This window comes from Parus major, chromosome 6, assembly GCF_001522545.3.
Source record: "Parus major isolate Abel chromosome 6, Parus_major1.1, whole genome shotgun sequence".
Classification (NCBI taxonomy): domain Eukaryota; kingdom Metazoa; phylum Chordata; class Aves; order Passeriformes; family Paridae; genus Parus; species Parus major.
In genome coordinates, this window is record NC_031775.1 from 9120364 (window position 1) to 9134973 (window position 14610).

The following is a 14610-nucleotide window of genomic DNA, read 5'->3' on the forward strand; positions in this document are numbered from 1 at the left end:
ACTAGACTCTGATTTCCACTCTAGCTGTGGGTATTTATGTTGTCAAGCGGTGTGATGTGAAGTGCAGAAGCTGTTCTGTTTTTTTCATGGCAAATACAAACTTGATTTGTGGTCCTTTGTCCTTCTGTTTTCTTTTTCAGTTTTATTTTTTAGAGCCTTACCTGTCTTTTTCCCTTACTTTATTCTCTTTCTGTACTTTCTTTTCCTCCTAAATACTTTACTTACTAGCTAAGCCTGGCAAACTTCTGCCTTTGGTTTCAATCAGTCAGGAAAAAAACAGTGGAACCCACATTCTAATGATAACTGAACTGGGTAAGAAGTGCCTTTTTCCTTCACATCACTGTCTTATTTTCTGTTGTTGTTCTTACTGTCATCAGCTTTTCCTTTATTTATCTGGCTGTATCAGAGGGGCTACCCTCATGGCACTGCTTTGAATGTGTTTTATTTGTGGTTCTGGTTGAAATTGACTGTCTTGTTCTGGTCTTTCTTAATGATTTTTTTTCACGCAGCATCAGTAAATCTTTGATCACACTCGTCTGACCTGCCGGCTGTTTTCATAGCACCTCCTCACCAATTCATTTTTTTTGGCCTGAGTCCCCACCTCCCTGGCCCTCGCTCTCCTACACCAATTTTTCTCTCCTTTTCTCTCTTCTTTCTCTTTCTTTTTCGTTACTTCAGCCTGTTGTCAATTTGGTGGACATGCCTTAGCAGCTTTTCACAGGAAGTCCAAGAAGTAAAAGATACCAGAAAAAACCCCAAGCATCATACTTTCCCTCAAGCTACCTTTTTGTTTATTTTGTAGAGTAGGCTTTTTCTCAGAAGCTCAGGGTTTGAAGCTGTAGAGAAGCAGCCAAGCTCCTGCGTGGTTCCCTCTCAACACAGAGTGCTCTCACCAGCCTTTGGAGCAGCATCTGATGAGCTTTTCTTATGGCACAGCACCCCCAGTTCGAACCCATCCCTCCTGGCCCACAAATCCCAGTGTGCTAACTTGCATCAGGAAGATAAAGCTACTGAGGATAAACACACACCTGCAGAATTCACAGTAGATTTGTAGTGCCTGAGGAGCTGACCCCACGCGTGGCTAGCATGGTCAGCTGTTAGTGCGCCGTACGAGAGTGGAAAAAGAATGCTGCTGTCAATAGTGCCTACTCTCAGCTAGCAAATTAAACTGAGGCACAAGCTTTTCAAAAAGTACATTTTGAAATGATACAGCAGGCTTTCAAATACTGTATTGCTCAAGAATCTGGAGAATAAATTGATAGGTATTGTACTAAAGAAAGAAGTGTTGTGGATATTGGTGTTTTCTTGGATGAAATTCTTGTGATTTTCAGGGCAGAACATTTCTCTTATTGCAGTACTAAGGTGGTATATTTAAACAGTTACATCTGGGAGTGCAAAGGCAAGAATTTTAAATTCTATCCTAGTCTCATTTAGACAGCTATCATGAGGCTTTATCTGTAGTAATTTGTGTTTTGTAAGCTAAACATAGCAAGCGCAGTATATAGAGAGTTAGGAAAAAGAGTGGATATAAAAGAAAACTATATGGGAAGGATGGAAGCTGCATGAGAAGGAACATTAGAATAGCAGGCAGAATTTCTGATTTAAAAGACCAGAGCTGAAATCTGACCAAGTTAACAGCAGTTCTCATGTTATTTTCAAAGTTTGCTGGGTTGGCTCCGGAGATGTGTTCACATGGGGAATAGGGATGTAGTCAGTGTGCGCAGTTTCAAATGCTCAAAAAGTTTTTCATTTCCCTTTCTTGCATGGGAACTGAAATTAATTTGTCATTTAGTAAGTTGAAGGGTATTTCAATGGCATAGCTAAGCAGTATGTGCTTTCATGCCTGAGGGAGGCTAATATGGAAATGAAATATTTCATGAAATATGATCCACTTGATACACTGATCTCAAGGAAACAACTATTTTTGGTTGGAATGAGTTGGAAGCAGAGAGCTTAACTGTGACAATGAAATGCCAGAGAAAGTCAAAATGACAAATACTACTTTATTTGGGCTTTTTTCTAGAGCAGGCTGATGTAGATTCTTTTTCACACTGGCTAATGTAGAATTTGTGGCTGAGAAGGTGAAGTTATAGAGACAAATATTTGAGCAAAAGGCAGTGCTGCAAGAGAATCACTGCTCATTCATTCAGATAGATGCATGTTAAAGGGACAGTTTATCCTCTTTTGAGCCGTAAGTGCATTAACACCACTCCAGTAAGAATCACAGCAGCACATCTAACAGATGCCTGTGGGCTATATCAGTTTTATTGACAGCCTTTATTTTACAACGGGGTTCTAACTTTGTATCTTGTGGTACCTTTTCAGTGTACATGCATACAGCCTCAGCCACTGTACCCCACCAACACAGCAGGATTGTATCCATATCCAGGAGCATAATGTATCTCATTTTGAGCGCAGGCAACTGGTGCCACAAAGCCACTTTACAGGGAAGGGATAGGAACCTGTCAAGAACAAGAGTGTCACCTCTTACGAGCAAGATAACAAGCAGCAGATTTTTAAATGCACATTTTCACCTCCATCTTGATTTCATTTTCAGTGACGTCAAAGACACAACTCTGTGTTTCCAGACATATGCCGTTTCTTTTTCTTTGACTGTGTGATGTGTAAGGTCACATGCCAGTGACCCAGAAACACCTTTCGATTTTACTCTCAATATTGTTATTGTTGTTTTCAGTAAATGATTCAAATGTTCAGTTCTTGGACCAAGATGATGATGATGATCCCGACACAGAACTGTATCTCACGCAGCCCTTTGCATGTGGAACCGCATTTGCTGTCAGCGTGCTGGACTCTCTCATGAGCGCAGTAAGAAAACAAAAGCTTTTTCATTCCCTTCTATCAGACTTGTTGTGGAAATGTGTGAAAGTTTAGAATCTTTTCCACAGGTAGGCAGAAGATGCTTTTTTCTTTGATGTCATGAGAATTTCAGAACCTAAGTTAGGTTATTTTCTTATTTGGACACGGAGACCATACCTGAGATATCTAGGACTTATCTAGGAGTCCACAATTTTATAAGGAAACAGTCTCATGTCAGATTTTAAGGATAATGTTTTACCAAAAATGTTGTCTCTTCCTCCTAAAATCCAGATTCATTGTGTCAGTCCCTGTGCTCACCATTCTTGTCAGACAGCATCAACTGTGTTTTGAGCTTTTAATTTCCTGTAGCTATGAGCAATGCTCTGAGTGCTGGGGGACACTGATAGAACTCCACGAAAGCCATTGTACACATATCATGAACTCTACTTGTGGGAAGAGAGGTTATCCTCTCTTTTTTTATATGAGTTTTCTTGTGAATCAAAACTTCAGTGCATGCCAGAAACTACAGATGGTGGCCTTTGGTTTTGTCTACACTGGGGCTTTTGTTTTGTAGCCATAGCACAGTTCTGGAGCAAGCGCCTCAGTCATGCTCCTTTTCATCCTCCAAATTTTGGCTAAGTTTTCAGACTAGTCTTGCTCTGTGTGAGCTACACTTCTTTCAGAGGGACCTTAAACTCTGCTAGATATAGCAAGGACATAGTCTTTTTGAAATCTGAGAGGGGGCTTTCTGAGCTCTGTGTGGAATAAAGTTCCATAGAGCTGGAAATGATCTGCTGTAAACCCCAAGTAACACTACATATGAGCAGATGGGTTTCTCTGAAGGAGCCAGCTCTGACCTTCACCTGAATTCAGAATGAAACTTTTTGCCTTTAAGAAGAATTCGTAGTGATCTTTATTATTAATTATTGTATTTGTATTTAATATTTATGTATTTGTGTTTTCTAATTTTCCTTGCTATATTTTTCGTATGTTGCATCCACAGATGAATATTATGAGTCTACACAGATAAAATTTTATTATAATGAAGCCTAGGAGTTTTCAATAACCTCAGAAAATGCTTTTCTTGAAAGCTACTTACAATATTTTGTAGGTGTGACAAGTAGAGGAAACCTAAGCAAGGACTTTAAACTCTGTACCTTCTCTAATTAAAATCTCTATCTATAAAATATTTGGCATATTCACATAATAAATGGGAATTTAACATGAAGGTTCCAAATGTTACTTAGAGCTGTTTATCTACTCCCCTTATTATCTAAATCAATGTCTCTGAATGTATTGTGCAGTAGGGCACTTCAGAATCAAGAAAAAAAGTAGGGTTAATCCTTCAGGTTGACATGGGGATTGCCATAGGAAGAGACTGAGATACTGTGGACATCATTGCTTCCTTGTGCAAAGGGGTCTCAAGTAAATAATATGTAGTGATGTAGTGAAAAATAGGTCTGTTCTGATATTTCAATATTTCTAGTTTTTGCTACCTTTTATTAATTTCTAGTTTTGGACCACTTGCTCCTCTGTTTCTGCAGTTCCTTTCTATAACAGTCCTTTTTCTAAACATTTTCACATCTAAGTGGTCATATTATGTGTCAGAGACAGTGCAGCCTAAAGCCAGAGAAATGTGATAACAAGAGCAGAAAAATTCTCTACTTAAAAAATACTAATCAAGAAGACAAGCCAAGGGTTCAGTCAGTTAGCACTGTTCACTATCCTGTATTACCTTTCACCAGTTTTCTGATCAGTGGCAGTGTTATCTTATTTTTATTTGTCAAAGGCCCATCAAGGAGTTGGAAAAGTACAATTCTTCCTGACCCTTCAAAAAATGTAAAATGTGTCAGATGTTTTCCCTTTACTATTCATATTTTTATGGGGAAGGTGTGTTGTCCTTTCACTTTTCACAGGAAAAGAGTGTTTCTCACACAAACTATTCCATTTGCCAGTATGAGCAGACTGAACCCCAAATCCTAGCTAAATTGTGAGATCTGCAGTCATGCTTTCAACCTATTAATAGTAAAACAAGTGTATGAAAGGTTAGAAAGTCAAATAATAGCCATATATACAGTATTATTTCTGACCTGTGGATCCCTTGAAACATGCATGTATGTATGTATATAAAAAAAGAGCAACAAAGTAGATCTCAAATAATTTTCTTAAGTATTCAATTATTCAAGTGTTAAATTATTATTTTATTTTTTATTGTTTTATTCATATTGAAGAAGTGCAACTCATGAATCACAGATTAGAAAATGTGGTAACTTTCTAATTCAAGCCTGAGTGCTGGACATCTTCACATTCTGCTAGTTCAGCATTATTTCCCATAAGATGACAGTACTGGACATTTTAAATTTGAAATTGTTATTTCCTTATTTCAAAGGTAGAAATTTTAATGTAGTTTGGTTTTCAAAGTGCTATGTACTGGTCACCTACACACAGTTTGGTTTTGCAGCAAAGGCAATATATTCCACAAGCTCAGGATTCAGAGTGTAGTAGTCAAACACTGTTCCTGAGAGGACAGAAGAAGCTCCAAACCTGCATTGTGTTTTTAATGAGTTGGTAGCAGGGATGTCTCCAGGTTTGGTTCTGGAGTGTTCCTGTGCTCTGTGGGAAGGCTCTGGGCTTGGTTCATGCAGCAACTGTGGCAGTGACTATTGTTAAAAGGCTCCAGCTAATTGCTACTATGTCTTCAAAGAGACATCTACTGCCGCCACGTACTTAAATGATATATTAATATTTATTTAGTTGTAGCATATGCAAACCCAGGGAAAGAATACACATTGTCTGTCAGTCTCAAGGCTGCACCACTTCTGAAAAGCAGAGCATGCTTTCATCACCAAGTAAAATGTAACTAAAGAGTGTTGGATTGGATCCTTTAGATTATATTAATGTTTTTTAAAAATGTTATCTTCAGCTATAGAAGAGTTCTATGACATAGGATTGACAAAGAAGAAAATTTTTGAGCAGAAGTATTTCTTTCTGGGTCTTGTTGAGATAGTTACTCCATAAAATCCTGTACATGCAAGGAATCCAGTTTTCAACACACAATACCTTCAAAGGTTTGAGCAGTTGGCTTGAGAGCCAAAGTTTCCCTGTTACTCCTTTTGGCACTGAAGATATGAGAATCACAGAAGTTGTGGAAGGCTGGCATCCCTCCCACACCTACCACTGCAACAGACCTGAGGTGCTGCTGGAGGCCAGGATCTCCAGCACCAGGTGATACCATGTAACATTCACTACCCTGGAACTTGTTTGCTTGTCCTAGAACTTTAGGTCTTTATTGTTTCTTTTTCTTCATGTAAACAAAAGCACAGAATAAAAGAAAATCATTAAAACAGTTAAAAATAACTTTTCATTATATCCTGTACTCAAGAGCTTTCCCTAAGGGATCCTCACAGTCTTACTTATATAGAGAAGAAACTGTTCTAATCTTTGATATGAACACAAGAATATTTTTTGTGCAAGTCTGTTCAGAGAATTAGTAAGCAGCATCTTGTAACTTAAAGTTCTGTGAACTTCTTTAAAATTTGGACAATAATTTAAGTATTAATAGATTTTCAAATGGTGAAGTGCTGTTATTTATTTTCTCTGTTGATTCTCTCTCAAAGGCTCTTTTGTTATTAGTATGAATTACTGATGTTAGCTCAGTCACTCCTTGGGCTTGACTACATATTATTTCTCCAATGGAAAAAGAAAAGCAAGTTAAAATATTTGTTTGAAGGTGAGGTTTAAAGTCGTGTGTAGTGGAGGAGGAGTCTTCTTAAAAGAAATTCCTTAAAAAACCCACTAGCAAACACAGAAAAGGCAGATATAACTTGAAAAATGACAATTTCAGTGTAATTATAAATGAAAGGCAAAGTGCTGTTAAAGTTAAAGCAATATTATTAAAAGATGTGCTAATTTTCAGTTAAATTTTCTGTAGAAGACCAATTATTTTAAAAGACATGACAGCATTAACTGCAAAACATAAGCACTCTGGTAATTATACTTAAAAAATGATTGAACAAATGGGAAAGCATCCCTGAAACATTTGAAAGAGCTGCACTATGATTCCAAAGCAAGGGCTAGGTGGCACTGCTAGATCAGATATCTGTGTCATGATTTTCTTGCTATTTACCCAGTTTCAGTGTCTATGATGCATTTCCTTTTTTCTGTGTTTAGAATACAACTATTTCATATTTTCATTCTGGATGCCAATTGAAGTGATATCACACATATGTCCAGTGTGAGGTTTGGTTAATGAGAACAGCAAACAAGTATTCCTTCAGTTTTGATTTTACACTCAACAAAAGGGATTCTTCTCCATCACTGGAAAGTGCCTTGTTACTTTAAGTACAACAGCACCTTTCCAAAGACATTCTGTAGATCAGTCTCTTATAAGTACTGGCATATCCAGGCCATGTACCCTCCCACAGAGCAAGTAGAAGATCACTCTCAAATTAATTTCAGTGTATTATTATTCCAAAGGAAATGGATATCAGCTAGTTCAGCTTTTCAGTGTTCCCCTAGTTCCAAACTGGCAAGATATAATGAGGAGTCTGATTTTTGTGACAATCAAAAGCATGGGCAGACAGCTTTTTCTTGAGTGTTAAATATGCTAGTACAGAAGGAAGCAACCCTACTTAGCAGAAGGTGACATGTTACAGCTTCCAATTTACCCATCTTTTCCTTCTCATGGTTGGGCATTTTCTGATCAGATGCAATGCTGCAGCAGTTTGTCCTGAAACTTGGAATCTTTTCTCCCATTGATGGCAAAAAAGCCACAAACCCCAAGAAACATCTTTTGGCTACATTCATCCATCTGATTAAATGGTGCCATCCACATCAGTCATGGTGTGAAATCCAAATTAAGCCATTGTTCCACAATAAATGCTGCTTCCTTTGCTAGTAAGGGTCTTAGCTTTGCCTCAGAGGTACAGCACATTGGGAACAGTTGCCAAAGAGGGCGACTGATTTCATCTCAGGGACATCAAGGAAGAAGTAATTGAAAAATAAACAATCATGCCTGAATGTCTTCTCTCTCTCATGGTGGCAATTCCTATTAAACATCATGTAATTGCTCCAGACCTACATTCCTGCAAGGGGTCACATTGATTTTTCTATATGTTAAGAGAGGTTTGAGTATTACGCTTGAATTGTTACCCAGTGCATCCACATGTGTAAGAGCTGATTGGAGATCAGCTCTTGATTTAGACTATCTGAATCTTCCTGAACCTCTGCTTATGTTAGACTACTCTTTACGCCTTGTAGATAAAATATGAAGTGCCTTACCCAGGTTAACTTAAATAACAGGAGTTGATGAGATGCAAATATTTGCTTTAGGGCATGTATAACAATAAGAATATGTTCCTCTCATTTTAATTTAGTCAACAGGTGAATGGCATATACGCCTATGTAAATAAGCAGAGCAGCTTGAAGTTGGGAAACTTCAATGTAAAGTGAAAAACATTGCTGCGTGGAACTCATTTTCTTCTGTTTTATCTGTCATCTCCAGCGAACAATGAAACTGAAGTTTCATTATACAAAGAAAGAATATCAAAGTAACACGGATAGGAAGCCAGTTCTGCTTTTTGATCTCAGGATAAAATATTTCAACCTCTACCTCAGTTTACCCATGTATTAAATACAGTTACATTATATGGATAGAGCAGTGAATTCCATTGAAAAGTATTATTTTAAAAGTCTTATCTTTAGACAACAAGCACTGTTTGAGAATTCACTATTCATTTTTACTTGGCTGGATTACAGGCATTTGTTCTAAGTCCTAAATTCAACAAAATCCAGAAATTCGGTAATGTCAATCCTGTGTACTCTAAAGTGAGCTCATTTTTTCCTTTTATGTTCCCTGCACTTGCAAAGCTTCTGAAAACTCACACATTGGTGACATTATAAGTGACAGTCTTTCCATTTTTTTGTTCAACCTTTTTTTTTTGCCCAGTACAATACATTGCAGATGTTTAACTGAGTATGTCTGAACTATACCAGTATACTTTTAAGTGAACTTGAAAGTCATTCATCTGGATTTAAATTAATATTTTAAATACCCATTGTTTGCCTGACAGACCAGCGATGCTACAGATGCTGGCAAAATGTCAGTGTGGAGTAAATCTTCCCTAATAAACCACACTTACCCTATACCCTAGAGTTTTTTAAAAGGACCACCAGGATCCCAAACTCATCATACATTTATCTGGAATGAACTCAAGATGTTTAATTGATACATGCTTATGTCTGAACACTGTCAAGTCTCGTAATAAGATGTTTAGTACAATACATCGGTTAGACTGCTAGAGTCCAGCCACAGTAATAAGTAATGACATTTGCAGCACAAAGGCAGCTCCCCAACGAATTGGTGACAAGAGTAAAAAGGCAATCTAGCCCGTGTAAGCTTTAAATGTGGTCTGAATTTTACAATTACATGTCCTAAAGCCCATTATTAGACATGAGAGCGATGAGAAGGAAAGCAGTCATTGCATCACTACTAACACCAATTATAGGAAACATAAATCATTCAAATTTTTGTACTTTAATAAAAATCAGCCTGAATTGGTGTTTAAGAGGAAGGATCTAGTATAGGAGCCTAATGGGATAGAAGAAAATAGAGTAATTGGAGGCTGCTGTCTTTTCACTTTCTATATAAAATTATTTGAAGAGACAGCCAAGAACTTTAAACAGCAGAAACCCGGAAAAGTTGTAATTTGGATGTCTTCAGTTGTGACTTTAATGGTGTTTGCTTAAAGAGCTTTCTTTTATCTCTGCAGACATACTTCAATGACAATATCCTCACACTGATACGGACATTGGTAACAGGAGGAGCCACACCAGAGCTGGAAGCACTGATTGCTGAGGAAAATGCATTGAGAGGAGGTTACAGCACGCCCCAGACACTTGCAAACAGGGACAGGTGTCGAGTTGCTCAGTTGGCTTTGTATGATGGGCCATTTGCAGACCTAGGGGTAAGAACATGAGGGAAATGTAGGACCAAGGCTGGTCTGTGCTCTATTAGCTTCCTCTCAGACTGAGTGAAAAATCTACCTTAATAAGCATATCATTTCTATTACTGAATTTATTAGAGATTTTGGATTGTTTAAAAATTAACAGCACAGAGTTCCAGGTTTGCTCTTTACCTTTTTTAAGAAGCTGTATGACTGCCCAGGATCCTTGCCTGCATATTTCATACAGAAAATCCTGTGGCTATTCTTCATTGTCAGCTACAGAGATGGCTGAGCTAATTTGGATGAGATAACCATTGTGCCATAATGAACTCTAAGTATATCAATATGCATAGATATTCCTTTTTCTGGTTTTGATCAGCTTATTTAGTATTTTCACCAAGCTTCTAGTTCTTAAAATCTGCTTATTAGCTTGAAAACAAAGCTATAAGGTTTGTTTTCTGCTGGTTTTAGATGAACTAAAATTCTTATGAAATCCTAATATTCTGATAATTTGACTGCAATGTTCTAAGGATGAAGTCAAAAAACAAATAAACAAAAAATGTAAAGACCCCAAACCAAATAAATAAATTATCTTTTTTAAAAGAGTGCATTTATAAAAATAGGTGGAAAAGTATCTAGAAATGGTTTCTGGACCACAGTTTGAAATCTTGAGGTGAGCACCCACTCTGCTTTGATGATGATGTAGGTTTTGATGTTTCTTAAATTAACCTTGTGTTCACCAGCTCTGTCCAAAAAGAATGGAATTTCCTTCTTCACAGAAATGACAGGGAATCCCAGTTTAAGAGTTAGGGCAGCAAGAGTACACATGTAGAAGCCTACAGCCTTTCAGCTGGTGGAGCAGTCCAGTTGGAGCTGAGACCAGCAGCTCATCAAAACACTTCAGCATGGGGCTTAACATTTCCACAAATAAAATAAGCAACACCAATCTTTCAAATGCTGTTTCACCAGAGCCTCAATTGCACTACATCTGTGAAGGCAGTGTGCATTAACTCTCATGATTACTTAAGAATCACTATTTTAGCTACACAAATGAGCAAATCTAAATGTGTTTTTTTGCTAATCATACATTTAGTCGTTATTTTACGTTATTATTTACATTGTTTCATTATCCTTTTAAACCTTAGAACTCTAATTTCTGTTGTGCTTCTGGTGAATTTAATTATATTTTTTTGTCTGGATGAGAGTGTGGCTGCTGCCAAGAAAGGGTCAAAGATACTAACAATTTAAATACCACAGTTAATGTAATTTGCAGAATATGCATTGTCTGGTACCGAAATTTATATTTCCAGTTTAAAACAAACCACTCAGTCTTTCAATTTGTCATTATCTCATTGACCAAGGCTCTCCAAAATAACAATCATCACTTTACATAGTTACTTACTTGAAATAAAACATTTAGATTATTAATTTCCTTGGGTAAAAGGCTCATATTTGAGACAAACAGCAGACTGTCTATACATTGTCCCTTTTTTTATAAGTTCATGCTGAATGACCCTGACATTGTGTTAACAGAGCAAAGAAAGGAAAATAAATGCACTGTTCTCTTTTTCTGTTGTTTATCTCCTCTCTTTCCTCTAGGATGGAGGATGTTATGGAGATCTATTTTGTAAAGCACTGAAAACATACAATATGCTTTGCTTTGGAATTTATCGATTAAGGGATGCACATCTAAGTACTCCCAGCCAATGCACTAAACGGTGAGTCTGGTCTGTTAGAGCATCTCTGCTTCACTGATCTTCAGTCTTCTCAGCAAGGAAGAGCCCAGTGCCTGAAATAAATATAAAAAAGAGCTTGCTCCATTTTTGTATAGCTTCTCCACAACCCTCTTTGAGGATTTCACAATGACTCTTTATCTGACTTCAAATCATAAGCTAAATATCATAGCATAAGTTGCCAGCTAATATTATTCAAAAATTTTAAATTAATTTTCAGAATATATCTTTATCTTGTTTGCTTTATGATGATCCACTGTTTGGATCCAAGGAAAGGACTTCAGTTTCCTTATATCAATCAACTCTAAGTTGTGGGATAATAATTTAAATTACAGTAGCTAGTCTTTTCTCTCAGTGCTCAAAAAAAAATACTCCTGTGGGCTTCCCATCAGTACCATCTGAGTCTAGTCATAATTTCTTCCTTTAAATGAAAACCCTTCTCTTGGTAGACTACATTTTTACTTCAGTAGCACCAAGCCTGACCTCAGTGCTTTAAATAGAGCAGACACATTTCCATCTTTGCAAACTGAAGGCCATTTAGCAGCTTGCTTGAAATGTGTCTTAATTAACTGCTTCCTAGAAATACACACACAGACCCATACCAGAAGTATCACAAATCTACCATCTGTTACTGCTTCGTGCTGTACAAAAAAGCATCATTATTGGGTGACCATGGCAATAAACAATACTGCAGCTCACCAAAGCGGCTTCTTCTGTAAGAATTTGAACAAATTGGGTAGAAAAAATGATTTGCAGTTTAGATTTACACTGTAGTTGCTATACTTGGGATTATTTGTTGGATTAGTAAGGGACTTCTGTTCCTGAAGCAGCTCAGCAGATTTCTTATGAGCATTGAATTAATTTGAAAAGAAGTCTTGAGCTTCGTGTTCAATTTTTACTCATTTCTTGCTCGGACAGAAAATGCCAATTGCCTTGCTCAAGTCTGCTTTTCACATGCATGAAAAAATGTAGCGGCTGCTCTGTAAGCCCTTCATACCCTGAAAGGCCATTAGGTGAAGGTGGGGATTCTTGAAATTGAGCAAGTTTTTATTTCAGGCCTGGGATTTTTACTAAGCATTGTCGAATTTTCAGATGTGGAGATTTATAAATGCTCCTGGAGGCCATGAATGTTATTGTGGAGTGAACTAATAAAATTTCCTTCACGACAAAGTTATTGATGTATTGTCCTTAATTTGTTTTAACTACAGTCACAATCCAAACCAGTAATTATATCCCAGTATTTAAATATTTAATAACTATGTAAATATGTATTTAAATATAGTATGTATTTAAATAAGCTGCATATAAAATCCTCCTCTCTCTGCTTTTCAGCCATTCTTTTAAATATCATCTGGGGTGGGTATGTTACTTGTTTTTATCAATTCATAAATATATTTCCTTGAGTCATTGTGTTATGGTGCAGCCAGAGAAAGGACATTGGTTTGTATGGTGATTTCTCTGAAAAATCATTATGTGATTCCCTTGAAGACCATCGTTCTCAGACATTATGTCTGTCTGACAGGAAAAGATTTAAAAAGTGACAGCTGACTTAAAAAGGTCCTAAACTGTCATGGGAATTATGTGAGTTAAATTTGGGTACAAAAAGAAATGCAAAAATTGAGCTAAACGTTCATGAGCTAACAACTCCAGAAGAAATTTTTTTAGTATAAGTCTAAACCTCTTTTTCTTTTCTTTCCTTTTTTTCTTGATAACTTTCTTTCCAGTTACGTTATCACAAACCCACCATACGAATTTGAGCTTGTGCCGACGGACTTGATCTTCTGTTTGATGCAGTTTGACCACAACGCTGGCCAGTCCCGAGCCAGTCTCTCTCATTCCTCCCATTCCTCCTACTCCTCCAGCAAGAAGAGCTCATCAGTTCACTCCATCCCATCAACAGCAAACCGACCGAACCGCACCAAGACCAGGGATTCCCGGGACAAACAGAAGTATGTGCAGGAAGATAGACTTTGATATGTGTATCTGCTCCCACTGTGTGTGAAACTTGCATTCACCACCCATTCTCCCCGGTTAATGTTTCCAGCAGTAATGTTCCCTGTTTTCCCATGGAGTTCTCCCTTTTTGTACACATATTTTGCATATGTATGACAGTGTGCATGTGATTGTCATTTTTATTTCACCACCATAAAACCCTTAAGCACAACAGCAACAAAGCAGACGGACCAAAAGTTATTTATGATGCTAGGGGAGAATAAAAAAAGAATTCCAAACCCATAGGCACACTGAAAACATAAATAACTCACTGCAGTTACTCTACATATCCAAAAATAGAGTATATTTAACATGAACACTTGCTCTTGATGTCAGAGTTACACAAAGTCATTTAGTGCAGAAGTGTTGATGTATGTTGCAGTAGTTTTTTTTTAATACTCATATTTACAGGAGCTGATGCATTTATTTGATGCTTATAAAACTCTTCTATTGAAAAAAAAAACCAAAAACCCTGAAAAAAATAAAAATCCCTGCTGATTTTTTGCTGTCAAAGCTTATATTATATAGGGCTTACACTCCTTGTATAGATTATTGCTACACATCTGCTTTATACCAAAGCAATATCAGGGACTTTTCTGCTTGTTTAAGAACTTTATCTAAAATACCAGTCTTTTGGAGATAGTGTATTTTCCCTTTAACACTGAAATTGTCTGGGCGTGAAGTTGTAAAACTCCAATGGTTTAATTTAAGTTTAGAAAGAGTCTAATTGCATATTAAATTATTATTCTGTCTATTTATATTGCCACATGAGTAGCTATATTTTCTTTCACTTTTGACATTTGGGATAAAAAGCCATATGTATCATAAATATTGGATGTAAGTCATTAAAAACTGCCTTCTTGGGACTTTTACGTCTTTAAAAGGTGAATTAGTCACCTTATGTACAGAATAAATAATGTTCAGAAAAGAGCAAGCATTTTTCTGTGCTTACATATTAGATCTCAAGGGACTTTGTTCCTTTCCCCAGATGGTAGTTTAACTTTTCCAAGTTACTGTTGGTATAAATCTTCCAACCAGGATCTTAATATATGAAGAACCTCTAGAAATCTTGCTGCATATTCTACCTGGTTTTTTTCCAGCAGGTGCATGCCAGTATGGAGGAA

At 37.0% G+C, this 14610-nt stretch overlaps 1 protein-coding gene across 1 annotated transcript in view; it reads left to right on the forward strand.

The window, feature by feature from the left end:
- Positions 1-14610, forward strand: part of KCNMA1 (potassium calcium-activated channel subfamily M alpha 1) — a 255043-nt gene that overhangs the window by 227567 nt on the left and 12866 nt on the right. The window contains exons 26-30 of the mRNA XM_033515702.1: positions 229-312; positions 2696-2826; positions 9588-9782; positions 11361-11479; positions 13219-13443. Coding sequence (XP_033371593.1) covers positions 229-312; positions 2696-2826; positions 9588-9782; positions 11361-11479; positions 13219-13443 — 754 coding nt within the window. The remainder of the gene's footprint in view (positions 1-228; positions 313-2695; positions 2827-9587; positions 9783-11360; positions 11480-13218; positions 13444-14610) is intronic.